The sequence below is a fragment of the Saccopteryx leptura genome, chromosome 2, assembly GCF_036850995.1.
Source record: "Saccopteryx leptura isolate mSacLep1 chromosome 2, mSacLep1_pri_phased_curated, whole genome shotgun sequence".
Classification (NCBI taxonomy): Eukaryota; Metazoa; Chordata; class Mammalia; order Chiroptera; family Emballonuridae; genus Saccopteryx; species Saccopteryx leptura.
Window position 1 is genome coordinate 281,219,208 of NC_089504.1, and position 27,131 is coordinate 281,246,338.

The 27,131-nt window shown below is 44.6% G+C and overlaps 2 protein-coding genes across 3 annotated transcripts in view; one reads left to right on the top strand and one right to left on the bottom strand.

The window, feature by feature from the left end:
* Positions 1 to 449: 449 nt before the first annotated feature.
* On the bottom strand, positions 450 to 14,941 carry NCSTN (nicastrin). Its single transcript, XM_066362030.1, has 17 exons — positions 14,810 to 14,941; positions 13,531 to 13,635; positions 9,495 to 9,618; positions 8,940 to 9,061; positions 8,360 to 8,505; positions 7,607 to 7,757; positions 7,207 to 7,316; positions 6,811 to 6,963; positions 6,037 to 6,141; positions 5,790 to 5,867; positions 4,773 to 4,945; positions 3,278 to 3,380; positions 3,068 to 3,163; positions 2,681 to 2,768; positions 2,294 to 2,448; positions 1,844 to 2,056; positions 450 to 1,243 (listed from the first exon to the last, which is right to left on the bottom strand). Exons 1-17 carry the CDS (start codon positions 14,892 to 14,894, stop codon positions 1,121 to 1,123), a joined length of 2,130 nt encoding a protein of 709 aa, XP_066218127.1. The 5' UTR covers positions 14,895 to 14,941; the 3' UTR covers positions 450 to 1,120.
* Positions 14,942 to 14,992: 51 nt separating this feature from the next.
* COPA (COPI coat complex subunit alpha) overlaps positions 14,993 to 27,131 on the top strand; it is a 63,304-nt gene continuing 51,165 nt past the window's right edge. For both annotated transcript variants that reach the window (XM_066362028.1, XM_066362029.1), the window contains exons 1-6: positions 14,993 to 15,130; positions 19,503 to 19,616; positions 19,809 to 19,882; positions 24,493 to 24,573; positions 24,904 to 24,980; positions 25,702 to 25,811. In XM_066362028.1, coding sequence (XP_066218125.1) covers positions 15,091 to 15,130; positions 19,503 to 19,616; positions 19,809 to 19,882; positions 24,493 to 24,573; positions 24,904 to 24,980; positions 25,702 to 25,811 — 496 coding nt within the window. In that variant the 5' untranslated portion in view covers positions 14,993 to 15,090. The remainder of the gene's footprint in view (positions 15,131 to 19,502; positions 19,617 to 19,808; positions 19,883 to 24,492; positions 24,574 to 24,903; positions 24,981 to 25,701; positions 25,812 to 27,131) is intronic.

Sequence of the window (27,131 nt, forward strand, 5' to 3'; positions counted from 1 at the left end):
TTCCACAGCTGGCGAACCTAAATCACACCTCCAAGGCCTCGTCATCTGTGCAGCCTTTCTAAACGTCACAACACTGCCCCAAGTCCCACTATGTGCTATCACAGCACTCGGTACTCTGTAATTATCCCATTTATCTCACTAAATCCCGTTTAGTCTAGTCTATCTGTCTCTCCCCTTACCCCAACTGGGAGCTACTCAAGGGCTGTATCTACTTCCTCTCTGTACCCTCGCCAGCATCTCAGAGTGAATGAAGAATGTCAAATACAAAGGTGGAAAGAAGCTCTGCTAACATTGTTCTTATGAGACGGAAACCAGGGCTCCAAGGCTCCAAAAGGAGCCCTTCTTCCAGGACTCCAGCTGGTTTGACAGAGCCTTCCTCCTTGGGCCTCTGAACACCCAGAAGAGAGCACATGAAGCAACAATTTCATGAGCCCGGGACGCATTACAGGTCATGTGGAATAGTCTATTTTAATGAAACCCATTATTTAAAGATTTACAGACACACAAAAACAAACAAAAGAAAAACAACAAAACTAGATCTTACAGCTTAATAAAAATGACAATTGACACTGTGGGCTGGAGGTGGGATACCCACCCAGCAGCACACCCACCCTGATGTGCCATCTAAGGGCCTGGAGACAGAACGGCGGAGAGGCAGCGGGTTCGGCCCACAGATCGCCGGCCTCCTCCTCAAGGCTTTCTTGTAGTTTGTTCCTGGCATTCAACCCTTCAAGTCATTCTTCCTGGTCAGGAAGGTGGATGGGTACAGAGGTGGGGTGGGGAGTAGAGGAAGGTACAGGGCAGGATGGAAGGAGTGGAGGAGGGATCCTGAGGAAGGATAATTTAGGGTGGATGGCTAGGAGTTAAATAGGATCATTCCAGAATCTGGCAGCAGGGAGAAAGAAAAAATGGGAAAGGGGAGACCGGAAGGGTGAGCTGGGGGAGGAGGAAACTTGTTTATCTCTCACTGTCTCTTTCGGGCAGTTCCACTTCTTTATGTTAATCCCAGTCTGAGCAAGGCCCAGAGAAGTTCCAGTGACAAACTAGTGGTTACTGTCCCAGCAGGACAAATGCTCTAGGAAATGAACCACAGAGCTGGCAGGAGAAGCTGGCGTTCTCCTCAGAAAGACACAGCACCTGGCTCCCGGGGAGCAATGAAAAGGACATCGGCTTTGGCATTGATGCAGTAGGTGATGACGAGAGAGAAGACAAGGACGCCAAAGCCCACCGTCAGGGTGATGAACTGCAGGGGGAGAGAGGTGCTCTCAGATTATGGTAGTGAAGCTTGAGGTACTGCTTGGGGCTGGGAGCCAGGACCTAATTCTGGAGCTGGCTCCAAGTACCAAGCACTGAATAATCATAGGCAACATTTCCCCAATCTGGAGATTTAGTCTCCCCATTTTAAAAGAGAAGCAAAGTACCTCTGTTCTTGCTTCTGTCTTCTATTAGATTTTAAGCATCTTTAAGGCAGAACCTATGACTTTGATTCTCTCATGGAAATTACATTACTGACTTACTTGTGACAGGTACTCGATAAATACTGGATTGACTCATCCCGGCTATGCTGGGTGGGAATGTTGGGGGGACAGGAGCTGTGGAACTACTACTGGGGACCACAGGGTTAGGAGTCTCCCTTCGGGTCTCTATGACAACATATCTCCCCAATAAACACAGAAGCAAACTATCAATAAAGACAAGCTTTCTAATGGGGCATACTAGCTGACAAGGGACAGATTTGCAATAGGTTTCTGTGGCAAATCTGGGTAATGGGAGATGAAAGGGGGTCTGGGACAGAAGGCAATAGAAAGGTGTATCTCTGACACCACCTCTCTCCTCATCTCACCTCAAGCTCTTTGCTGGCTATCAAAAATATCCGGGCACGGATGTCTTTCCAGCGACTCTCAGTCCACGTAGAGTACTCGGTAGAGCCCCACTGCTTGAGCTCGAAGGCAGGGGACAAGGCCCTGGCCAGTCGCGCCGTGGATCGCACACACCGGGGGAGCCGGTCTGTCTCGTTGGAGTTCAGAGGGCCCTGAACCCATGTGTACTCATACAGCTGCACAGGAAGACAGGTCAGAATATGGGCTGAGGTGACCTTCTCTCACTCCTCCCTTTTCCCTTTAGATGGTCCTTTTTCACTCAGGATAATGCCTGTTCAACACTCAAATTCAAAGGGCTGCACCCCTCCCCCTCTCCATCCCAGGCCTTTGGGTCCATTTGGGCCTAGGAGAGCCTCCAATCCGCCCAAGGGAAAGGGACCCTCGGGGCAACTCTGATACCCACTACCACTCACATCCTTGTTTTCACTGGGGACTTTACTTGGATCCTGGCACTGTTCTCGAGTAAGGTTGGTGACCTTTCCGGTCAGATTTGCCAAGGCACACTGTACAACGTAAGTGGTGTTGGTGGGACTGGAGACAGCGATGTAATGCTGAAGAGGCCCGTCGCCTGAGTGCAGACCACAGGGAAGGGAGAAGGTGGTCAACAGAAGGTGCAGTGCAGATGGGCAGAGATGGGAAGAGCCCAGGATTGGATTAGCCAGAGCCAGCGAAGAGAAACAGAAAGAAAAAGAAACGGGGAAAAATAGAGAGGGAAAAACAAAAAGTAAAGATTAAAGTAAAATGATGACCCTCTATCCCTTCCCTTAGCTAAGGGTCCCATTCCCACACCAGGTGCTTACCCAAGTAGGACCTTAGGTCCTGCCTGAGGATAGACTGGAACCACGAGTTGTTGGCTCTAACCAGGAAGCCATAGAGCAGGCGGGTAACCTAGGATTGGGACAGTGAGAAGACGAAGTCTGTGACTTGGAGCCCAGGAACAGTGATTAGTGGACGTCCAATCATGGGATAGAAACCAGACTGGTCAGATAGACGCTGGGGTTGGGGAACAGTGGCCGGCTCATGAAGGGGTAGATGAGGCCCAGCTGAGAACTCTTAGGTGTCAGGTGTCCTTACAGGCACACACAGGCATGCTGAGTTCCAAGGTGGTGGAGACCAGGTATCCACCAAGGCTGAGGCAGCCTGCTGTGGAACTAGACAGAAAGTAAGCAGGGCCCATTTGTTCTTACTGTTTGGGGATCAGCCTGAATAGTGTCACTGAAGTTGGTTCCTCCTGCAAGCTGGTACAACGCACGCCCCAGCACTGTGGCCACGTCTGCAAGGGCCTGTGGTAGGTGAGGAGGGGGGCTGAGTGGGCCTCTCTTCTAACCCCAAACAGTAACATTCTAACCATCTTCACTGTGCTTCCCATGCTCCCACCTAGCCCAGGCCAGTGCTACCTTGGCAGTGTCTGTCACAAAGTTCAGGTCCTCTTCAGGGCTCTGCCACTCAGGGTAGCTCACATTAATGTTCTCAGCGGTGTCGTAAATGCTCTGGTAATAGCTGCCGGGAAAGCCAACACGAGACTTAGCTACTCTCAGAAGCCTGCTCCTTCCCTCCCTCAAATGCCCCTTAGGTAGCAGCCTGGCATTTTATTTTTCATCATCTGGGAAGGGTAGAGAGATTGGGCTTCCATATTGAAGATGTGGAAAATGAGGAGGTAGGCGTGAGGGTGGCCATAGTTCAATATAAACACTATTCCAACAGACAAGGTAGGAAAGGTGAATGAGATCAGAATGAAGATCTTTAAACATCACAGATATTTTTATGTCATCTGGGCTGGAGATACAGGAGGATGGCTAAAATGACTTTCAGTGAAGCCTGCGACACATTATCAGGGCAATTGTGTGACTGTTCCAGTGAACATTACATTGAGGGTGGCTGAAAGTAGAGGACGGCTAGCACAACTATTCACAGATATATAATACACTGCATTGGGTGAAACCACCCTGGCCTCCTTGAGGAGCCCAAGGAGACAGATCTTAGAAGCAGGGCTAAGAGAAGAGAGCTCCTAGCCTTTACCATCAATAAATGCCTGTCCCATACAGAATCAAGTCAGCCACTTAAGTCCTAAAGGTGTTCAAATGATGAATCACCCCTCAAACAAAAGTGATATGGATGACAAACTGGGGGAGGAGAATTGACCCTATGCCCCAGAAGCGTCGCTGCCCAAGATAAAGGAGAAGCTGCTACTGGGATGGGGTCAGAGAATCAGAACTTAAGCATCTTCACTCAGAAACCCTTTGACCCACTGGAAGAGGAAGGGAGTCTGGAGGCTTAGCAGTCCAGTTTGAGTAAGAAGTCCCCTGATAGCCCAAGGCTCAAGTTAGAGGCAATTTAGGGGTGCCTTGGACCAGAAGAAGTGACTAACAGACCTCATCCCTTATTTCTGGAGCTCCACTCAACTGAGGGTTCACTATATCCTCACACTGAACCACATGCACTTACCACATGGCAAGAATATGTGACATTTCAGAGTATGGTCTGCAGTACCCTTGGGTGAGCCCCAGACAGAGATAACTCTCTATCCTACACGGTAAGAACGCTATCATCATTGCAGTGCTCTTGTTGGGGTTGATGCCCTCTACTGGTAGCCCTGGGGAATTCAGGCCCCTAGAAAGCTTGCGGGAGGTGGAACTACAAGGATGATTGTGCAGGAAAGGGTTAAAGTGAGAATTGTTTTCTAATATGAACATTAGGTCAAATGAGGGGACCAGGTTAGATGTCAACAGGCCACTAAACAAAGAACAAAAACTGATCTGAGGTTTTGAGGAAGGTGGTGTGGGGAGAGGGAAAAGCAGTGATCTTTCTTGACACAAAAGACATTTCTTTCTACAGACTTCGACTGCAGACTCTCTCCAAGAAGGAAAAGGATGCAGGCTAGGCAATCCTTACCGGTTATGGAAAACAGTAGCGTGGTCGGCGAGAACAACACCAGAGATGTTTCGCGCTCGAAGAAAGCGCTGCAGAGAAGATGGTGGGAGAGGCTGGGACTGGTTCAGCTTCCGAAGGACAACAGTAGGGACACCAGCACCACTGTTCTCTAGTGTGGTTAGGAGGTGCTCCACCTGAGGAGAGGAGGAAGAGGGAGGAGAATCAACTCCTGAGAGGCTGGGGAATGGCAAGTGGGAGGTCCCTTTTAGTCCTGAAATACTTTCTACTTCAGTACCCAGCTGGGGAGTTGCCCTAAGCCCTCCTGGATCTAAATTCCTCAAGTGTTTTAGAACCAAGGCCCCCCGAATTTCCTGTAGCTCCTACCATCCTTTACAAATTATGGTATAAAAAAGAAAAGATCTTGTGTTTTTTGTATTTATAGCTAAAACCCCACTACCCTCAGAATTGTCTTATCCTCAGTAGATGCTTCACTTACTACTTCTTGTGCAAAATTGGAAGGACAAATAATACTAGATAGACAATTCAGTTGGTAAGGGCTGCAGGAGCCCAGAGCAGGGATGACACTGAAGCAGCAGAGGCAGGAAGAGACCTCCTAGGAACAAAGTGCCTAAAGCAGGGTGCTGAGGGAGGAAGGAGCCTGAACAGGTAGTGAGGAAAGTGAAGAACACTTTGGGTTGAGTCTGACACGCCAGGAATGGGGCAGCACAGCCTGGACAACTGGACCCATAGGGCAACAGAGAGAGAAGGGAGCTAGGCACTGCCCTGAATTCAATGGCCAGCAATGGTCTGCTAGGCACCAAATGATCAGAGAACTAGCCATCCCATGGAACCAGTGACATGAGCTGATCTCATGGCTTTTGCTGGAGAGCTGCAACAGCCGTGGTGTTCACTTCAGCCAACACCCAACTTAAGGTCCTGCCTCACAGGCCCTGAGTGCCGGTGGAGATATGGCCAATGCAAGGGGGTGCCCGTATCAAGCTGCTGAAAATAGGAGAGGGGGAGAGATGTTCAGATTACCTGGTTTCGTACTGATTCATTTTTCTGAGACACAGGGTCTGTGTGCATCCAAAGCTCTAGTGAATTTCTTAAGGCCACCTGGGGGAAGGATGAAGAAGCAACACTTATAATCAGCCTTCCATTCTGTGAGAAAGGAGTGGGATCAAAAGAGAAGTGAAGGGAAGAGGTAGTGGTACCTGCAGTGAGGACAACAGAACAATAGAGGAGACTTTAGGTAGAAAAGAAGTGCGGAAGGGTACATGCACACCTGTCTAAGCTCCACGAATGAATCAATGTTGTCTAGCTGCACAGGAAACTTGCCCTTCTCCATATCATAGACCATTCTCGAGCTGCCAATGTAGTCAAAAGTTTCCTGAGGAGCAGAGATGGGTGGGAAGGGAACAAAGATTCCAGAGGGTTAGGGCAGCCTTGGTTCCTTGAGGCCAGATCAAAGCTCTCAGCACAAAGGTTACTATATCATGGCATCTCAACTGCTGGCCAGGATTCACAGTCATGTGACTGAGCCCTCCTCCCCACCCTGCTCCCAGCTATGACTATCCCTCACATGTATATATCACATGAGTTTTTGAGCCTAAAAATGGATAGAGTGGCCTCAGTAAGGCCTGAGGCACAAATATCGGCTGCTACGCTTCTTGTCTTCCCCTATTTCCCCTGACTCTGCCACAGCTGCTGTTCCCTTATTCCAGGGCCAGGCTGTGGGGAGAGGGGGAGAGTCAGGAGCCTCAGGGCTCCTGGGTGGGGGTGATAGGAAAGGGCTGCAGGGAATAGATGTAAAAGAACGCCTCAAGCACATGGCATCAGTGGGGAAGGGAGGGGGGCAGTATACCACTTCCAGATCAGGGTTCAGAGCCTTCCCAAAATGGGGGACTCTGAAGGGGAGATACATGTAGACATATCCAGAAGCTCTCTGCTGAATAACAACTTAGGTCAAGTACTGACATCTTCCCCAGGTGATGGCCACTCCCACTTTTACCACTCCACACCATTCCTGGCCATTCCACTCAAGCTGGAGAGCCCTTACCCCCTGGAAGAAGACAAACATGACGTTGCGGGGTAGGGTGGTCACATCGGGTGCCTTGTGCAAAGCTTCCGCTGCAGCCAGCTGGGTGACGAAGGAGGCAACAGCACTCTCAGCCCCTGGGGCCACATTCCAGAAAAAGGAACGACTGTCCAGCTGGGTCCAGCAGAAAAGGCAGGGAGGTACACTTTGAAAATAGAAATTAGAAGCAGGCCCCAGACCCCCTCTCCTGTTTCAGTCAAGAGAATACTCGTGTCCTGAAGGCCAGATTCCCACAGCCCAGATCCCTCTCCATCTGAGGCTCCCGCTGTAGCGTTTCTGAAACCTGATATGCCAACAGAGGCCTTTCTGCCCTTTCTGTGCTGGCCCTGCCCAACCTGATCAGGGGCCAACACTTACCTGGGTGGCAGCAATCACAACCCTGTCATCGGGCTCTAATGTTCCAGATGTATTTATAGGCTTAAGCATGCTCCATACATTGTAGTCGGACAGGGGATCACAAACGATTTCTGAGTAAGACACAAAGAGTGTAAAGGAGAAGGTAGCTAAAAAGAAGATATGGAAGACCTCTCTGACCCCATGGACTCCGTGAGTAACATTCTCTATTTCTACTCCTCCACGTTAGTTTCTCTGCTACTGTCCATTTGAGGGACAAGTTGTGATTACTGAGAACTATTTCCACATTTTCCCCTAGCACTCCCCACCTGTACCCACTCCTTTCCTACAGGTCTCCCAACATTCCCAGACCTGGTCCCTTACCCCCACCTGGCACACCCAGCACGCCTCCACTCTGTCCTACCTGGGTTGATGCTAAAGGTGCTCTGGATAACACTGCGCCGCATGCAGGTGACAGTGCTGATGACAGCGTGCATGTGTGAGAAGAGCTGCATGGCACACAGTGGGAAGGCTGGTGCTGAGCCATTCTGACTCAGGTTGTGATCTCGATAGCACTAGAAGGGGAGATGGACCCCACTGAGGCAGCCTGCTGTGGAGTCCCTCCCATACTTCCCAGAAAGAGGAGGGCCCAGCTCTATCATGAAGCCACTCCCACATCTGTCCCTGAGCTATAGTTGTCCAGTACAACCACAGGATCTAGAAGATCAAAGAAAAACTCATCAAGAGGTATGAAGAGGCACAGACTCAATGACTTAGTTGGGGGCAGATGAATCTCCTAACTGTTCTGTCTGTTAAAATAAAGAAAATAGACTAGAATTAGAGGTTACAGCTGAAAAGAACTTCAGAAATTACTGAACTGAATCTCCCAATTCCTAGTCCAACGACCCTTCTACCATATTAAGGGTTCTTAACCAGGGCTCTATACCTTGTTTCATATAAAATATCCTTTCTATTTTCTTGCAGTCTAAAATTCTTTAATGCTGTAAAGGCAGGAGAGAAATGGGAGAGGGGAATGTGAGAAAAATACATTTCTTGGCTCTTCCTGAAGCAACTGTCTTTCAGAGAGTGCACTAATAGAATGAGATTCCCTCCAAACAAGAGGATAGCCTAAAAATAAATTCTAAATGGAACTGCTAGGATTTCACAAAGTTATTACCTGCTTGATGACACTGGTTTCGTTTTCATCTTCAAGAAGAAAGATGGGGAAACTGAAGTCTTCATAAGCCAAGCCATCGCCCAGGTAGTTCCACTGTATTTTCCTGCAGTGTGCAAACTCTGGCCCATAGGAGTTGGAGTAAATACCTGAAGAAGGGGGACAGGATGTTGGGACACCTGGCACCCAGGGACCAGGAGAGGAATGTTAAGATATTATAGGGTTGGGACTAAGAGTTCCAAAGAAGGGGGACTCTAAGAAGTGAGCATCAACCTGTCACCACCCACAGTAAATAGACACTAGTATCAGGGAGCCCTCAGCTGGCCAATTAGAGATATGAGCATGTGACAAAAGTGAGGATGGAAGGTTAGTGGAAGGAGAAGCAGGAGAGGGAAGGGATAGATGGCAAAGACAAAGAAACCCTATCTTCTGTTTGGGAGTCAATTGCTCGCACTACACACAGACACAGACATACAGACATATATCTCCCCCCACCAAACACACACATACACAAAGAGATGAGACTGATAAAACAATGAGCTCTCAGTGACAGTAGGTTCCACTGATTCTTTGGGGCTCTTACCAAACCCATCATTGGGACACTGCACACTAGGTGAGAAGCCTGAGGTAGGACTGGGCTTAGCCAAGGACACTGCAAGACCAGCAATTCGACTGGTTCTCCCTTTCAGCTTCTCCATCACCTTCCTAGAACAGGGAGAGAATGACATGAAGGAAGATAGGAAGGTTATCAGGCAGCCCAATATCCTGCCTCCAAGGATGGAAACAAATGGGGAATTAAGAGAATCAAACTGTTGACTCTTTTTTTGCCTTTTCAGTCTCTAACTTCTAAGAGGACGATGACCCAATCTGAGCTCAGAGTTTAATCTCATCAACCCTGTGTCTGAGTGCCCTGCACACTCCTTCTTCCTCCCCTGGGGTCCTTACTCACTACAGCTCCAGTTATACAGTCACTGAGATAATTCCTTTTGACGGTGCATCTTTCCTTAAGGAGCACCCCACCCCCTGTCCTGATCAGACCAAAGAAGCCAGAGGAAGTTTTCACTCACAAGTGTGAGAACTTTTCACTGAATATCCCCCTCTCTGCATGCAGTTTCCAGCAGATACACCCAGTTCTTACCTGGTAAAGAGCGTGCCCTCCAGCAGAACCACGTAAGGGGGGTTGGGGCCATCGGTCAACACCCACTGCAGATCCTCCTCTTTCTCCACTACATGGATAACTCCTGTATCCCCGCTAATGGAAGCTAGCAGGACAGAATGGGTCGTATTAAAGCTTCCACAGTTGACAATTCTAGTTTGCCTCATTGATACTGCAGAGCACCTGTTCCCAAACATGTCACACAAGACATTTGGGTTAATGCAGCCACATCCAGACGTGAATTAAAGAGCTGAAAGGCCCCTGTTTCACTTGAGGGGATGGAGGGCAAGAGTCTCCTAAGGAGGCCTGTTCATTAAAGGTCAGAAAGGTTCTACAATCTTCATTTTCTTGCTCTCTTCCCTCAATCTCATTTAGCCATTTATATAAGATTCTAGGACAACAGACATAAAATGTTCAAACCTGTATTTTCTATAGAAAATGGCCAGCTCTAAATCTCTAGCTCATCACCCTACCACTGAATCTTCCTTTGTGAAAACATGCGAAGACGTCATTGGCCTCAGCAACCTCCCTAGATCTCCATTCCTTTGCCCTATTTAAGAATAGCTTTGCTTCTCTTTGCCCAGTTTTAGGTCAAGTTTATCAAGAACTTTGAGGCCACCAGAACAGAGTTTCCCAACTGAGGGGCCTTACGTGGATTAGAGATGTACTGATGATTACCCTCATTTTTGGGGACCTAGGGTTTCCAAAGACCCTAGCCTGGTAACCCCCAGCCAGGAGCAGGCTCATCCATTACCCCAGGATGCCCTACAAATATCATCCATTTCATTGTATGCGCCAGAATGCCATTTTTTATGTGTCTCATGACATGACAAAGGTTGGGAAGCACCACACTAGAGAATGGATGACCCACAATCCAGAATGCCTTGAGTTCCACATAGCAATACCCTTTAGGTCCCTAGTGTTCTATGTAGAGACACTATTAGGTCTCCTCATGAGACATCTCCTCACTGAAAATTGGATGTGTTATTCATAAATTGTTTTATAGCAGTTCTCAACCCTGGCTATGTATCAGCTTATCAGATCACTTAGGAGTTTTAAAACAGAGATACTTGGGCTTTTCCTCAGATCTACTAAATTAAAATCGCTAAAGGTGAGGCCCAAGTATGTGTAATTTCAAAGCATATCACATGTGGTTCATTATTATATACAGCCAGGAATGAGAATTATGCCTATAGACCAAGGCACCAAAATACCTGTAACATGCACGAGGCAAAAACCATAGGCACTTTCAAAGTGTCAGCCTGGTATTTTATCCCATGGGATCTAGTAAAATCTAGACATGGATACTATATATAAGGCATTCAACTGTGTTTTATATATAGTAAATACTTACATTTATGTTGATAGTGACAATACTAATATATAGAGGCATATCAGACTCTGAAATAACAACAGTAAAGATATCCCTACCAATAACAGTTCTAAGTAAAACAAAAGACAATAGTCTTTTCCATAGCATTTAAATCATGAGAAAAGAAACAGCTACCCTACAAATAAAACATACATAATTTCAAGGAGGATAGGAAGAGGACAAGCTATGACAATGAACTTAAAAAACCTGGATTCTAATCCGTGTCCCAATGTGTGACTATGTAGTCTTAAATAACTTGCTTACTTTCTCTGGGGCTTCAATGAGAAGTTTCTTCCCCCCACCTCCACCCCATTTATCTCATACTATCGGGCACATTAAAAAAGGGAAGAAAGGAGAGAACTAAAAGAAACCTACAAAACCCTCAGAGCACTTTTAAAAGATCCAACAGAAACAGAGCATAATCTGAAAATTAAATCTGAGTCTCTTTCTCCTTAATTTTATCATGCTAGCAACCCTAATTAAAGAGGGTGTATCTTGCTTAGGAAAGACAGATATGATGAAGAAAAGCTTATAAATGAGTAGGCTGAAAAGGAAACAAATCTTAATGAGGAAGTGGCCAGAGTCCAGCCCCTCCCCACTTGCTTCTCTGCACTGGCACTGGGCTCTACTGCTGCTCTGCTTCCCACAGAGCTGCTTTAAGAACACACAGCAGAATGACTCATCCCCAAATGTGATACCTTGGGAGGCCAGCTCCAGGAGGATGGGGTTCTATCTTTGCACTACAGTGAGGTTCTAGCAAGACCAGCAGTTTGATCTTAGCCCACAGTGAATCTGCTCCCCTCTACCCACAAACTCAGTTTAAGTACTAAGTCCAACAGCCCTGGCCTGATAGCTTGGTTGAGTAAAGCAGTCCCAATAAACAAAGGTTGTGGGTTTGATCCCCAGTCAGGGCACACAGAGGTACAGATCAACATTTCTCTCTCTCTCTCTCTCTACCCCACCTCCTTCTCTCTCTAAAATTTAAAAAACAAAAAACCTAAGTCCAAAATCATTTGGAACCAGTTAACCTACTCCCAGCACCTCCTGTAGCAGAGACCTGGGACAATGAACATAGAGTACAGCTCAGGAAACACTGGGTAGAAAAGTAGTAACTCAGCCTGACCTGTGGTGACGCAGTGGGTAAAGCGTCAACCTGGAAACGCTGAGGTTGCCGGTTCAAAACCCTGGGCTTGCCTGGTCAAGGCACATATGGGAGTTGATGCTTCCTGCTCCTCCCTCCTTCTCTCTCTCTCTCTCTCTCTCCTCTCTCTATAATGAATAAATAAAATCTTAAGGAAAAAAAAGTAGTAACTGCCACCTTCAGCAAGTCCTTCACTCATCAATGTTCCATTTCTCTCCTACAAAATTGGAAAATCACACAGTACTGCTAAAATTACACTACTTACTCAGCATAACCAATAAACATCTACTATTAGTAGTCTCACTTTTAGCCTCTGTACAGGTATGTGCTAACTGTTTTTATAACAGTAAACTGAAATTCTGAGGTGATCAATTTGATGATGAAGAAGCCAAGATCTGATTGTGTTTCCTGCAAAACTACATTCTGACTGAGCTACTTACTATCCATAGAACAAAATCTGAAGATGGCCAGTTAAGCAGAAAAGGAACTGGGATTCACTCTTTAGACCGCAACTTTTTCTCCCTTTCATAGTTTTATAACCATGCTGTCATGGTACTCTCTTCTGGAATACATTTGCAATGCATGAAGACAAATCCAAATGCTTTACTAATCTCTCTTGCAATTTTATGGTTTTCTCAATGCCTTCTCTTCAAACAGTTTACTGCCTTTAAAAAGCTCACTTTGGTTCAAAAAAGAGCATTCAGAGTACAGGTGATGACTGGACTCCATAGAATATACAGCTTTCTAGAAAAGATCAGTTTTCTACTTAACTTACTGAGCGGTTAAAAGTCCTAGCTTAGCCTGACCAGGCGGTGGCGCAGTGGATAGAGCGTCGGACTGGGATGCAGAAGACCCAGGTTCAAGACCCTCGCGAGATTGCCAGCTTAAGTGTGGGCTCATCTGGTTTGAGCAAAAGCTAACCAGCTTGGACCCAAGGTCGCTGGCTCGAGCAAGGGGTTACTCCATCTGCTGAAGGCCCACGGTCAAGGCACATATGAGAAAGCAATCAATGAACAACTAAGGTGTCGCAATGCACAACGAAAAACTAATAATTGATGCTTCTCATCTCTCCATTCCTGTCTGTCTGTCCCTGTCTACTCCTCTCTCTGACTGTCTCTGTTAAAAAAAAAAAAAAAAAGTCCTAGCTTAGAACCTAGACCACTAGGACTTAAATCCTGGTTTCATAACTTAATAGCAAGGTGATCTTGGAAAAGTTACTCAACTTCTCTAAGTCTCAGTTTCAGCATTTGTGAAATAAGATAATAATAGTAGCTATATCATGGGGATTAAATGAGATGCATGTTTAAGAAGATTAGTAAACAGTATTTATTAAATGTTAGTTCTTCCTAATTATCTTGCCTGGCTTGACAAATGGTTATCTACCAGCTCCTACCCACATAGCTTAATTCGTATGCTGAAACTCCAAAGCAGGACTTGGATCTTTATATATAGGGCATAGACTGAAATGTCAACAGTCACAAACACAAATCCCAACCTCAACTCACAATGGCAGCCAATCTGATGAGTGGCATTGAGCAGACGGACACAGGGAGCTGTTTTATTTAAGGGGATGTAGATCTTCCTCTCCACTGAGTTTCCACTGCACAAACCTAATCATAAAATAAAAAGTGTTAGGAAAAATTGAGAGATGATAGTACTAGCTTCTATCTTGTCATTAGCTCACTGTATGGCTTGGCCATTTCATACTTTCTGAAATGGGAGTAATGTCCACTCTTCTCATTTCTTAGGCACCTTATTGGAACATATAAATGGACCCAGCTGTGTGCCTCAAAGGTTTATTACAAATTCTACATAGAGCAACTGACAGTGAAGCTAAAAGAGAGAAAACTTCATTTGTCAAAGGGAAGGTATTTAACCTCAGATGTACCGGCGTCTGGTTGCATTGGTCACCACACTTCTACTTTTCTAGCCTGTATATACATTATTAATTAGTTAATAAAAGGAGTTCCAGTCTAATAATATAAATTGCAATTTTAAAAACCTGAGATATTTTTCTAGGAGTCTGAACAAAATCGGGAGAAAACTTATGCCACACACCTGTCAGTAAATCTATCGTCAGTAGCTCATTTGTGTGTGCTCAGTGTGGGGCGGCTACAGTTTCTCCTTTGGGGATCTTTGAAACCAGTGTGAATTTGGGGGACGGTATGGTCGTGGTTATATACATTTTAAAGCTTGACAAACTAAAAATCCATATAGCATTGTAAATGCCTGAAGTTCCTTGAATCGTTACTTCCCAGCCTAAACAGTTAAGAGTACCCATATCCTACTTTTGTCTCACCATACTGATGAGACAAACTGAGGCAAAGCACAGGAACGCCGTTTTATGGTGAAATCAACAAAGGAAGAAACGGGGAATCTACTTTCCTAATAAGTGCTGCCCTACCTCCACAGAACGAGGCTGCTTTCATCCTGAAATGCCTAAACGCGTGGGGGAGAAAGCTCAACTGACACCTGTCCTTTCTGATTGTGGGTGGGGTGGCTGCAGCTCTGGGGAAAATGAGGCATCCTGATAAAGTGGGAGAGAGTCCAGGAGGAGGCCTGGAGATGGAAATGGGGCGACCCGACGTGCCATGGCAGAAAGGGGACCTTCAGCTCCAGGTAAAGGAGGAACTTCTGTCGTGGGAACGAAAGAGAAAGAGGATTTACAGGGTGGGAGGATAGAGGAGCAGCGGGAACCAGAAGGGAGACGGCGGCGCTCGTGGCTAGGCTGACCCGGCGGGTTCTCCTCACAGAGTGGAGCTCATGGGTGGGGGTAGGCCTCACCTGCCAGGAGAATGCAGAAAGACAGAAGGTGAAGAAGACCCTGACTTTCCAGGTCAGCCACAGAGCCGCCTCTTGCCGTGGCCATCTTGTCTCTCCGCGGAGCGGAAGCTTCTATTTCTCTTCTGTCCGACAGTGGCCTCTCTAGCCCCACCCTGGCGCGGTCTCGGTATCCCGGAGCTCCAGGGGCCGGAAGTTCGTGTCCGGAGGAGCTTCCGGGAGTCGCGGCTGAGGGCGGCTGACGTGGAGGCTGGTGAAGGACCTCGGAGCGTTAGGCCTGAAAGATGCTAACCAAATTCGAGACCAAGAGCGCGCGAGTCAAAGGTAGTGGAGTAGGGGGCCTGTAGCAGGGGGGCTGGATGTCAGGGGCGGCGATGTCACGGGGGAAGGGAGAGAGGATAGACGTGTGGGCCGAATTGGCCCCCGGTACGAACCCAGAGGAAAGTGGGCAGGAGGGAGGTTAGACATGGCGGGCCGTTGTCCAGCTGATTCTTGTTTAGCTTGTCCTCGCGGTTTGATATACCTATAGTGGTTCCCACACTTGAGGAGCTCCCTTAGGCCCATTGTTTATTCTTTCCCTTCCCCTCCTCACCTGGGATTGTGTTCAGCTTCCAAAGCCTTCTGACCTATCGCCTTTTTGATGACCGGGTTGTAGGGAGTGTCCCGGGAGAATTGAGTGCCGCCCTCTGCCATTCTATTCATGTCAGTAGCTTTTTCAGAGAGGAGCAGTGGTTGCCACACTTAAGGAGGCCGTGGCTGCACCAGATCTACATCGAGTGCCTCCACTGGCCTTTATTTTCGACCTGGAAACAGGACATAGAGGCCTGTAACCCCAGTAAAGTCTGAGCTTCATAAAGTTTCCAGAAAGCCCAGTTAAATTTGAATTTCAGATAAACAATGAATAACTTTTCTGTATTGTTTATCTGAAATTCAAATTTAACTGGGCATCTTTGTTTCTTAAATATGGCAAACCTAGAGCTTGAGTATCAGCATGAGATGGAGGGCAGATGAGTGAAATTGTAGCAGTACTCTCAGAGCGTTAGAATGGGAAAAGCAGAGAAGTGTGGTCTTCTGAAATTTGCAAAAAAACTATGTGTCTTGAATATATATATGTATTTTAAAGAGAAGAAAGAGAGAGAAAGGGGGTGGGAGAAGAGCAGGAAGCATCAACACATAGTTGTTTCTCGAATGTGCCTTCACCAGGCAAGCCCAGCCTTCCAGGTTGACACTCTGTCCACTGCACCACCACAGGTCAGAACTTGGCCTTTGGAGACAGCTGGGCTTGCTTTGGAATGCTGAAACATCCATTACCAAGGTGTATGTCCTTGGGTGACTTAAAATTTTAAAGCTCTATTTCCTCATCTGTAAAATATGAATAATTAACATTCTTTTATAGAGATAATTAAAATGAGAAAGTGTATGGAAAGTGCTTATTACAGTGCATGGCACAGACTCATAGAGGCCATTTTTAATAATAAATAATGAGCAATTCTAAACCTTGTGGAAATGTGATCATGACAAGTAGCATTAAGAATCCCTGGGTGGTTTGAGCAAGGAGTGGTGTAGTAGGCAGAACATTGGCCTGGGATGCAGAGGACCCAGTTTCAAAACCCTGAGGTTGCTGGCTTTAGCATGGGACCATAAATGTGACCCCGTGGACGCTGGCTTGAGCCCAAAGGTTGCTGGCTTGAAGCCCAAGATCGCTGGCTTGAGCAAGGGGCCGCTGGCTCAGCTAGAACTCCCCACCTCCCATCAAGACACGAGAAAGGAATCAATGAACAACTAAAGTCCCACAACTATGAGTTGATGCTTCTCGTCTCTCTCCCTCCGTCTCTTTGTCCATCTCTCTCTCACTTAAATAAATAAGTAAAAATATACACCTCACTGTATACCTAAAACCAATTATGTTGAGTGTAAACTAGTTTTTAAAGAGAAAAAAAATAGACCTTGATAAAATTTTAAGGAAGAATAAAACAAACAAAAATAGAAAATATTATACATCTTACTAGTAATGAAAGAAATGTGAAAAAGAAAGTGAGATGGCCCTGGCCGGTTGGCTCAGCAGTAGAGCGTCGGCCTGGCGTGCAGAGGACCCGGGTTCGATTCCCGGCCAGGGCACATAGGAGAAGCGCTCATTTGCTTCTCCACCCCCCCCCTTCCTCTCTGTCTCTCTCTTCTCCTCCCGCAGCCAAGGCTCCATTGGAGCAAAGATGGCCCAGGCGCTGGGGATGGCTCCTTGGCCTCTGCCCCAGGCGCTAGAGTGGCTCTGGTCGCGGCAGAGCGACCCCGGAGGGGCAGAGCATCGCCCCCTGGTGGGCAGAGCATCACCCCTGGTGGGCGTGCCGGGTGGATCCCGGTCGGGCACATGCGGAAGTCTGTCTGATGTCTCTCCCCGTTTCCAGCTTCGGAAAAATACAAAAAAAAAAAAAAAAAAAAGTGAGATTACCTTTATTTTTGGCCTTAGTAAAACAAAAAAAAGTAACTGCTAACATCCCATGTTGGCCAACATGTGCAAAATGGGTACCTTTAGAAAACAACTATATTTTCATGGTGTTTTTTCTTTTTGTGTGTGTGTGTGTGTGTGTAAGAATGAGAGAGAATGAGAGTGAGTGGTGGGGCAGACAGGAAGGGAGAGAGATCAGAAACATCATTAACATGTAATTGTAGCACCTTAGTTGTTCATTGATTGCTTTCTCATACATGCCTTGACCAGGGAATCCCCGCTGAGCCAGTGACCACTTCCTCAAGCCGGTGACCTCAGGGTTTCAAACCTGAGTCTTAGGGGTCCTGCGTTGACGCTCTGTCCACTGCACCACCAACTGGTCAGGCTTGGTCTTGTATTCTGATAGACAAGTGGGGGAAAGCTTTAATGCCCATGTTAGAATAAATTGTTAGATGGTACATTTATACCTTTGGGTTGTTAAAAAGGATGAGGTTTTGTTTATATGTACTTCAATGTAATGAGATCCATGATGTATAGTTAAGTAATGAAAGAAGTTTGCAGGAAAACATTGTTATCTCCATTTTCATAAAGTGTTATGGTCTGCATTAAAAATTTGAAAGGTGCCTGACCAGGTGGTGGCGCAGTGGATAGAGCGTCAGACTGGGATGCAGAGGACCCGGGTTCGAGACCCCACGGTCGCCAGCTAGAGTGCGGGCTCATCTGGTTTGAGGAGAAAGCCCACCAGCTTGGACCCAAGGTTGCTGGCTCCAGCAAGGGGTTACTCGGTCTGCTGAAGGCCCGTGGTCAAGGCAAATATGAGAAAGCAATCAATGAACAACTAAGGTGTTGCAACGCGCAATGAAAAACTAATGATTGATGCTTCTCATCTCTCTCCGTTCCTGTCTGCCTGTCCCTGTCTATCCCTCTCTCTGACTCACTCTCTGTCTCTGTAAAAAATAAATAAATAAATAAATAAATAAATAAAATTTGAAAGGTTATACTCCAAACTGTTAGCAGTTGTTACTTTGTTAAACTTTCATTTCAAGTCACAATGGAATAATAGAGACCAGAGTTACCTTCCCACCTTAAACAGCTGCACAAAATGTAAAAAACTGAACAAAATTTATAAAACAAGGGATTTCAGACATTGGGTGACAGGCAGCATAGGACAGTAATACCTGAAAGAAGGGTATAAACAAGGTGAGTTCTATGACTGTCTTTAGGTTACAACCAGGAGTTTCCAGGCTGCGGTAGAGGGAGGGAGGAAGAGCCTTGTGGCCTCACTGAGGAGGATAAGAGTTTAGATTTCAGGGAAGCCAAGACAGCTAGAATTTGCTGGCCAAAATACCAGAGAAGAGGCAGGTGCTCAAAGAACACTGGAGTTCCATAGGGAATCCCCTTGGGCCTTTGAATGCTAATTTATGTGAGGAAAGGACTCAAAGCCTAGAAAAGAGCCACAGGAGAAATAAAGACAGAACACTCTGGAGCTCACATACGGCTGGGAATATTTTGTATTCCTACTAGGCAGATGGAAAGACCCCCTAATGCTTCCGAGTGTCATACAGAGACCTAAGAATATTGCCTTAATATTGCCAGACTAGACCTACACTGAAGGCTGCTGTAGACCTCCCAACACAACTTAAAAGCAAGCCTTGAAAGGATCAATTGATTCCAAATAACTTAATTGCATCCTAAAACAAGCCCGACAATATTTAAAGTAATATAACAAAAATCCAGCACCTCATAACAGATTCACAATGTCTAGCATCCAGTGAATGAATAAGTGAACCTAAGATTAACCTAAGCTGTTCCTTTTTCTAGGTTTTTTTAAAGATTTTTTTTTTTAATTTATATGAGAGAGAGAGAAACACCTATCTGTTCCTGCCTGTGCCCCAACCAGGAGTCGAACCAGCAATCTGTACTTCTGGACAATCCTCTAACCCAGTGATTTTCAACCTTTTTTTTTCATGGCACAAACACACACTAATTACTAAGGTCAGTGCCCCTGACTAAATACAACCATTTTCATCTCATGGCACAAATAAATTAGTTACTAAGGAAGAAGAGGTCAGGCCTCTTTTTCTTTAGTAATTAGTTTATGAGTATGTGAGAAACAAAGGTTGAAAATCACTGCTAACCAACCGAGTTCTTTGGCCAGAGCAAAGCTGTTCCTTTTTCTTTTCAGAATTAGTAGGAAGTGATGTTGTGGGGCTTACTTAGCTCATTAGATCATTCTCTGCTTTTTTATTCCAGGGCTCAGTTTTCACCCCAAAAGACCCTGGATCCTGACCAGCTTACACAATGGGGTCATCCAGTTATGGGACTATAGGATGTGTACCCTCATTGACAAATTTGATGAACATGATGGTAAGATAATAGTTTCTAGGAGGAAATTAAAGATGTAAGTATTTATTGTCAAATGATTAAGCCTTGTTTGATATTTGCCTTTAAGATTCAAGAATGTGAAAAGGATAGAACTGAGAAATCCTGAATAAGAATCACTTGGAGATTAGGAAGCATAATTCTCTTTAAATATATATTGCCTGCCTTCTTTCCCAGGTCCAGTTCGAGGCATTGACTTCCATAAGCAGCAGCCACTGTTTGTCTCTGGAGGAGATGACTATAAGATTAAGGTATAGAAGGTCTGTCATTACTGGAAGTAAAGGACAAGGGATGTTGGGTTTGGGGATTATGGAAGGGACAAAAAAGCAGTAGTAAATCTTACTCATACAGAGCTCATGCTTTTAACATTATCTAGAACATTTTATTCAGCAATACTTATTGAATGCTTACTGTGTACTAGGCCCTCTTATTTTTTGAAATTCAAAAATAAATAAAAAGTGGTCTCTGGTCTTGAACTTTTATTTTAAGAGAGAAATATATACTCAAATAATAGCTATATAGTTTAGTGAATAATACAATAGAGAGATAACCAAAATGAAATAGGGAAGGGGAATTTAAGTACAAAGACAAAAATGCATGGTGTAGCCGGATGCATTGGAGACACTAATTTGTTTTTGTGTGGATAAAACCTGGAGAAAAGGTGAGAGAAAGGAATGATTTTAGCACTTTACTGTGAAGTGATCATGAAGTTTGCAGTGCTCAGGAGTTTGGATGTTATACCAAGAACAAGGAGCCATCGAAGGGGTTTAAATAGAGGGGTGATTCAGATCCACACATTTGTTTTTTAAAGATTTCCTGGGTGGTAGTATAGAGAAAAGATTGGATGAATTGCACTAGACTGGAAACAGAGATTTCAGTTAGAAGACTGTTGTGTAAGTCTATGAATTTAGGCAGTAGTATTCAAAATGGAGTGAAAGGTCAATGTGAACACTCAAGGAAATGATTCAGTAAATCTGCTGCATGGATGTTGGAGGGATGGTAAGGGAAAATAAGTGAGATTACTCTGTATTTCATGCTTCTAGTTTAGGTCACTGGGTAGAAAGGATACCATTGACTAGAAGGAAAAATAAGAGAAGATACAATTTTCTGAAGTGGCAGAGGATGGTGTCTTAGTCTGTTTGGACTACTATCACAAAATTCCACAAACTGGGTGGCTGATAAACAACAGAAATTAATTCCTCAAAGTTATGAGGCTGGAGGTCCAATATCAGGATGCCAGCATGGTTGGGTCTGATGAAGGTCCTCTTCTGGGTAGCAGACTGCTGACTTCTCATTGTGTACTTACATGGTGGAGTGGAGCAAGGGATCTTTGGAGTCTCTTACAAGGACACTAATCCTATTAATTAGGGCTCCACCCTTATGACCTAAGCACCTCTTAAAGTCCTTACCTTCTAATACCATTATATTGGGCATTAAGATTTCAACATGTGAATTTTGGGGAGGACACAGATGGGAAATGTATACTCTTTTGGCTCTGATGTGTTTGAGGTACCTAGTGGAGATATGTCTGCCCTGGAGTTATATTTGGGAGTTGTCATCATGAAGGAGAGAGCCAAAGCAAAAGCAGTTACAACATATCACTCGAGAATTATGTCGAATGAGAAAACAAACTCATTTAAAAGATAGAGGAAGTAGAGATAGTATAGGAAAGTGATTTGAGAGGTTGGAGATGAACCAAGAGGTAGAAGCAGAGACCTCAGAGACCTCTTGGATGCAAAGGAAGGGCAGAATTTTGGGAAGGAGAAAGTGGTCAGAATGAGATAAAGACCAAGTAACCTTTGGATTGCTTACTTAGCAGGGCATTAGTGATCTTAGCAACTTCGATGTGAAGTGAGGAAGCAGAGACAGAATATAGGCAATTCTTTGAAGAAGCTTACTTTGATAAAGACAAAAGCTGGAGTCAGAGACTTTGAACCTGTATTTCTTTTAAAAATCAAAATATTTTTGAAAAGGAGTTATCTTCCACTTATTGTGAAGTGTCCAGAAGAAGCAAATCTATAAAGCAGAAAGTAGAGTAGTGGTTGTCTAGGGTTGGTAGGGGCAGTGGTTGGAAAGAAATGGGAAATGAGTGACTGCAGATGGGTATAGTTTTCTTTTGGGGGTGATAAATTGTCCTAAAATTGATTGTCGTTATGGTTGCTTAATTATAAATGTACTAAAAACCATTGAATTCTATACTTTAAAATAGGTGAATTGTATGGGATTTGAATTAATTTCAATAAACCTGTTATAAAATAAAGGAATTGTTTTAATTCATATTTCTTTGATGAAACGGGAGTATCTAGAAAAGTCACGTTTATGAATCATTATATTGTTTACTATATCCAGATTTACAAAGAGTAAAATAGGAAGCCCAACAAATGGTTAGAGTCTACAAACCAACCCTGTGGGTCTTTAAGGATTAAGAATTCTGGAATTTGATAGAGGACTAGAAAGGAGCTATAAAGGAGCCAAGACAGTTTGAGGCTACATATATGACAGTTTAAAACACTGAACTCGCCTGACCAGGCGATGGCTCAGTGGATAGAGCGTCGAACTGGGATGCGGAGGACCCAGGTTCGAGACCCCAAGGTCACCAGCTTGAGCGTGGGCTCAACTGGTTTGAGCAAAGCTCACCAGTTTGGACCCAAGGTCGCTGGCTCACGCAAGGGGCTACTCGGTCTGCTGAAGGCCCGCGGTCAAGGCACATATGAGAAAGCAACATATGAGGTGTCCCAATGAAAAACTGATGATTGATGCTTCTCATCTCTCTCTGTTCCTGTCTGTCTGCCCCTATCTATCCCTCTCTCTGACTCTCTCTCTGTCTCTGTAAAAAAACAAACAAAAAAACAAAAAAACCCACTGAATTCTATAAAGGGGGAAATAGTATTTGTGGTATGACCTAATTTTTGTGTGAAACTCCAGCTCTGCTGTATGTATGTATGTATATTTGCTTATAGATGATTTAACAGATGAAGGTATACTTCTACTTTTCATGTTATTTACCTTCTCTCAATTCTCCATGTACCTGCTGAGCATCTACTAAGTGTTAGCCACTGCATTATGTGCAAGAGCAGTGGTCCCCAATCCCCGGGCCGCGATCTGGTACCGGTCCGCAGAGAAAGAATAAATAACTTACATTATTTCTTTTTTATTTATATTTAAGTCTGAATGATGTTTTATTTTTTTAAAATGACCAGATTCCCTCTGTTATATCCGTCTAAGACTTACTCTTGACGCTTGTCAAGAGCGCTACATTTATCCGTCCCACCCTAAAGGCCAGTCTGAAAATATTTTCTGACGTTAAACCGGTCCATGGTCCAGTAAAGGTTGGGACCACTGTGCTAGGGGAATCATGTTGAGCATCATGGACATGGACCCTGTCTCTAGGAAGCTTATATTCTTGCTCCTACTGTCACGTTTTGGGTTTGAATTTTGTAACTTACAAAATAAATGTTTTAATTTTAAGTTAAAAAAATAGTAACAAGCTGGTCCAGAGAGATCATAAACAAGTATTTTTTAAAATATTTTATTTCTTGATTGTAGAGAAGAGAAAGAGGAAGAGAGGGGGTGGGATGGTGGAGAGGAGCAGGAAGCACCAACTCACAGTTGCTTCTTGCGTGTGCCTTGACCTGGCCAGCCAGGGTCTTAATCCAGCGACCTCAGCATTCCAGGCCACCACAGACCAGGCAAACAAGTATTAAATGTTAAAAACATAAAAATAAAGCATATTACCTCTCATTTTTGTCCTTTTGGGGGAGGTTTTAGATGGGGAGCATGAGTTGTCTTAAAGTTATGGTCCTGACTTTAGTGTCTTCAGTTGTACCCATTGATGCCTGAAGCTTTGGTAGTTACATCAACTTTATATCTGAACATGAGTTTCTCTGTTTTGCTCTGCCTGAGAGCAATGTGGTATTTTCCATACTAATGAATTAAAGTCTGTTTGCATGGTAGGTGAGTATAGATCATGAATGTATTGGCGTCATTGGCCACCAAGTTAAGAATCTTAAGAGATGATGATATATATTATTTCCTTTGGTGTCGTTATTTATCCTACTTTTTTTTTTAAGCCTGAGCTAAAATGATCTGTAGAGTACTAAGCAATCTGTATTAAAGCTGAGAACAATTATGCAGTAGAAAGAAGAGCTTCAAGTTAAGCCTGGAAGCATCTTGTCTCCTGTTATTGTATGGAGATGGTTTCTCCCCAAAGAAAGGAAAAAAAAATTTCCCATAGTTTTAGCTTTAGGTTTTCTCTAGCTTTGCTCTTTTTTTCCCTCCATATGTTATTTGGTCTTACTTCCCTCCATGTTTAAACAAGACTCCCCATCTTGGCCCTGGCCAGTTGGCTCAGTGGTAGAGCATCAACCCGGTGTGTGAATGTCCTGGGTTCGAGTCCCAGTGAGGGCACACAGGAGAAGTGCCATCTGCTTCTTCACCCTTCCCCTTCTCCTTTCTCTCTCTCTCTCTCTCTCTCTCTCTCTCTCTCTTCTCCTCCTGCAGCCAAGGCTCCATTGAGCAAAGTTGGCCCAGGCGCTAAGGATGGCTCCAATGCTTCCACCTCAGGCGCTAGAATAGCTCTGGTTGCAACAGAGCAACGCCCCAGATGGGCAGAGCATTGCCCCCTGGTGGGCATGCCAGGTGGATCCCAGTCAGACGCATGCAGGAGTCTGTCTCTGCCTCCCTGCCTCTCACTTCAGAAAAATACAAATAAATAAACAAACAAACAAGACTCTCCAGCAAGGTTTCTGCTTATTTAGAAGTGCACAAATATAAATTTAAACTTGTTTATTAAGAAACCTCAGTCTTTTAGAGGTTCAAGGCTCTCAGGTTCTACTCCTTAGCTATATTTCTTTTTTTGCAGGTTTGGAATTACAAGCTTCGGCGTTGTCTCTTCACATTGCTAGGGCACTTAGACTACATACGTACCACATTTTTTCATCATGTAAGTAGCCATGGTGCCTTTCCTTTTAGAGCATTTTCAGTTTCCCTGTGGGAGTCATCTTCTTGTTCCTCAAGAACCCATACATTGATAACAGAATTATGTTATTGGAGTGATTCTTCTAGGATCTCTGTTATGTTGACCTTCCTGCTTTGTTTGCTTCTGTAAAAAAAACTTAGGGTTAAATTGAATTAAATCAAGAGCAGCATTCCCTTTACTAATATATCTGAGATGTTAGACAATAGAATGCTCCCTCCAAAGAGAGAAGTGATTACAGGAGCTAGAAAAGACACTTGTTTAATGTTCTAACCCTTCATCTGGAATATCTTTCAGGAATATCCTTGGATTTTGAGTGCCTCAGATGATCAGACCATCCGAGTGTGGAACTGGCAGTCTAGAACCTGTGTCTGGTAAAGCAGGAAACAGAGGGATCAAAAAGTGTCTTCATTCTTCTTAGTGTTTTTATAATCAATTTATCTTTAGAATAATCATCTCCCTCCCCCAATGAACAGTGTCTGCTGATTAGTTACTGATTGTACTTGTAAGATGCTTTTACATATAAAATGATAACTATAGAAGCAATTTTGTGAGTTATATACAAATCTGGATTTTCTGATCATTTCTTACCAGAGATAGGAGGTCATATAGCTAAGTTTTTAGACCAAAACCTTTAGTTGGATTACAGTTCTGTTCTTGTGAAACCTGACTGAACATATAGACCCCTTTCTTGCTTTGTGTTTGGCCTTGAGCTTTCCATGAAGATATAAGGATCATTTAAAATGATGCTCCTTACGAGGGATATTTCACTCAAATTTAACAATTTCCAGTATGAATTACTAAGATTCCATTTGATATTTTAATATGTCTTTAAGAGAATAGGTGTGCTATCTCAGTTCTCTTGAAATCAATAATATCAAATTCTAGAGCATTAGAGGTAAGAAGAGAGCTATTGTTAAAACAGCTGAACTTGCTTACTATTATTAGTTCTGAATTGTTAGGCTGACTTGTCTTTGCCTTGACGAAAGTATAATTGGATTGGCATCTGTTGAATATGGAGAATGTATTTAGCGTGTAGGAGTCTGGTGATTCCTGTCTCTAATTTGATATTGTCTTTCTTTTTTCTTCTTGCAGTGTTTTAACAGGGCACAACCATTATGTAATGTGTGCTCAGTTCCACCCCTCAGAGGACCTGGTTGTATCAGCCAGCTTGGACCAGACTGTGCGTGTTTGGGATATTTCTGGTGAGCTGCCCAAGTGCAGGGGAAAACGTAATTATGTCTGGCACAAAACGTCAATTGCTTAAAATGTTGTGAGGGCAGTTGGCTTAGCACAGGAAAATTTAGACTATTCTCTTCTCATATAATAACATTTTGTTTCTGAGGATATTAAATCTGATATGATGGTCTTCGTGGTAGAGGTATTTCCTAAGAAAAATGGTTCTAGAAAATTATTCAATATGAAGAAAATTGTACTTTTTAGTTGCATCAGTTTTAGTTAAAATCTATATACCATTGGCAGTGTTTGATTAAGAGTCAAGCTTTACACTAAAATTTGTTGGCCCTGGCCGGTTGGCTCAGTGGTAGAGCATCGGCCTGGCGTGCGGGGGACCCGGGTTCGATTCCTGGCCAGGGCACATAGGAGAAGCGCCCATTTGCTTCTCCACACCCCCTCTTCCTCTCTGTCTCTCTCTTCCCTTCCCGCAGCCAAGACTCCATTGGAACAAAGATGGCCCAGGCGCTGGGGATGGCTCCTTGGCCTCTGCCCCAGGCGCTAGAGTGGCTCTGGTCGCGGCAGAGCGACGCCCTGGAGGGGCAGAGCATCGCCCGTGGTGGGCGTGCCGGGTGGATCTTGGTCGGGCGCATGTGGGAGTCTGTCTGACTGTTTCTCCCCGTTTCCAGCTTCAGAAAAATACAAAAAAAAAAAAAAATTGTTTTTAAATTTTTGCCAAAACAATTTTGGGGAATAAATTAGAACAGGGAAACAGAACTCATGGATCCTGTGGCCTCTTTTAGAAATAGGAAAATCTCACCCTGGCCAGTTGGCTCAGTGGTAGAGCATTGGCCCAGTATGTGGATGTCCAGTTTGGTCAGGGCACACAGGAGACGCAACCATCTGCTTTGCCACCCCTCCCCCTTGTCTCTCTTTTTTCTCTCTCTCTTCCCTTCCTGCAGCCATGGCTCAAAAAGTTCGAGCAAGTTGGACCCGGGTGCTGAGGATGGCTCCATAGCCTGGCTTCAGGTGCTAAAATATAGTTCAGTTGTCGAGAACAGAACAACAGCCTCAGATGGGCAGAGCATCGCCCAGTAGGGGGCTTGCTGGGTGGATTCCTGACGGGGCATATACAGGAGTCTGTCTCTATGCCTCTGTGCTTCTCACTTAATTAAAAAAAGAAAGAAAGAAAGAAATAGGAAAATCTTTTATGTTTCTTTTAGTGTAAGGAACATGGGCAGGTGCAATGGGGGTGGGGGATTGTGGTATGTCCAGAATACCTTATACTATTAGAATAGACTTCTAGGACTAGAAACTAAAATAACTTACAGATTTTAGATAGTTGGGATAAT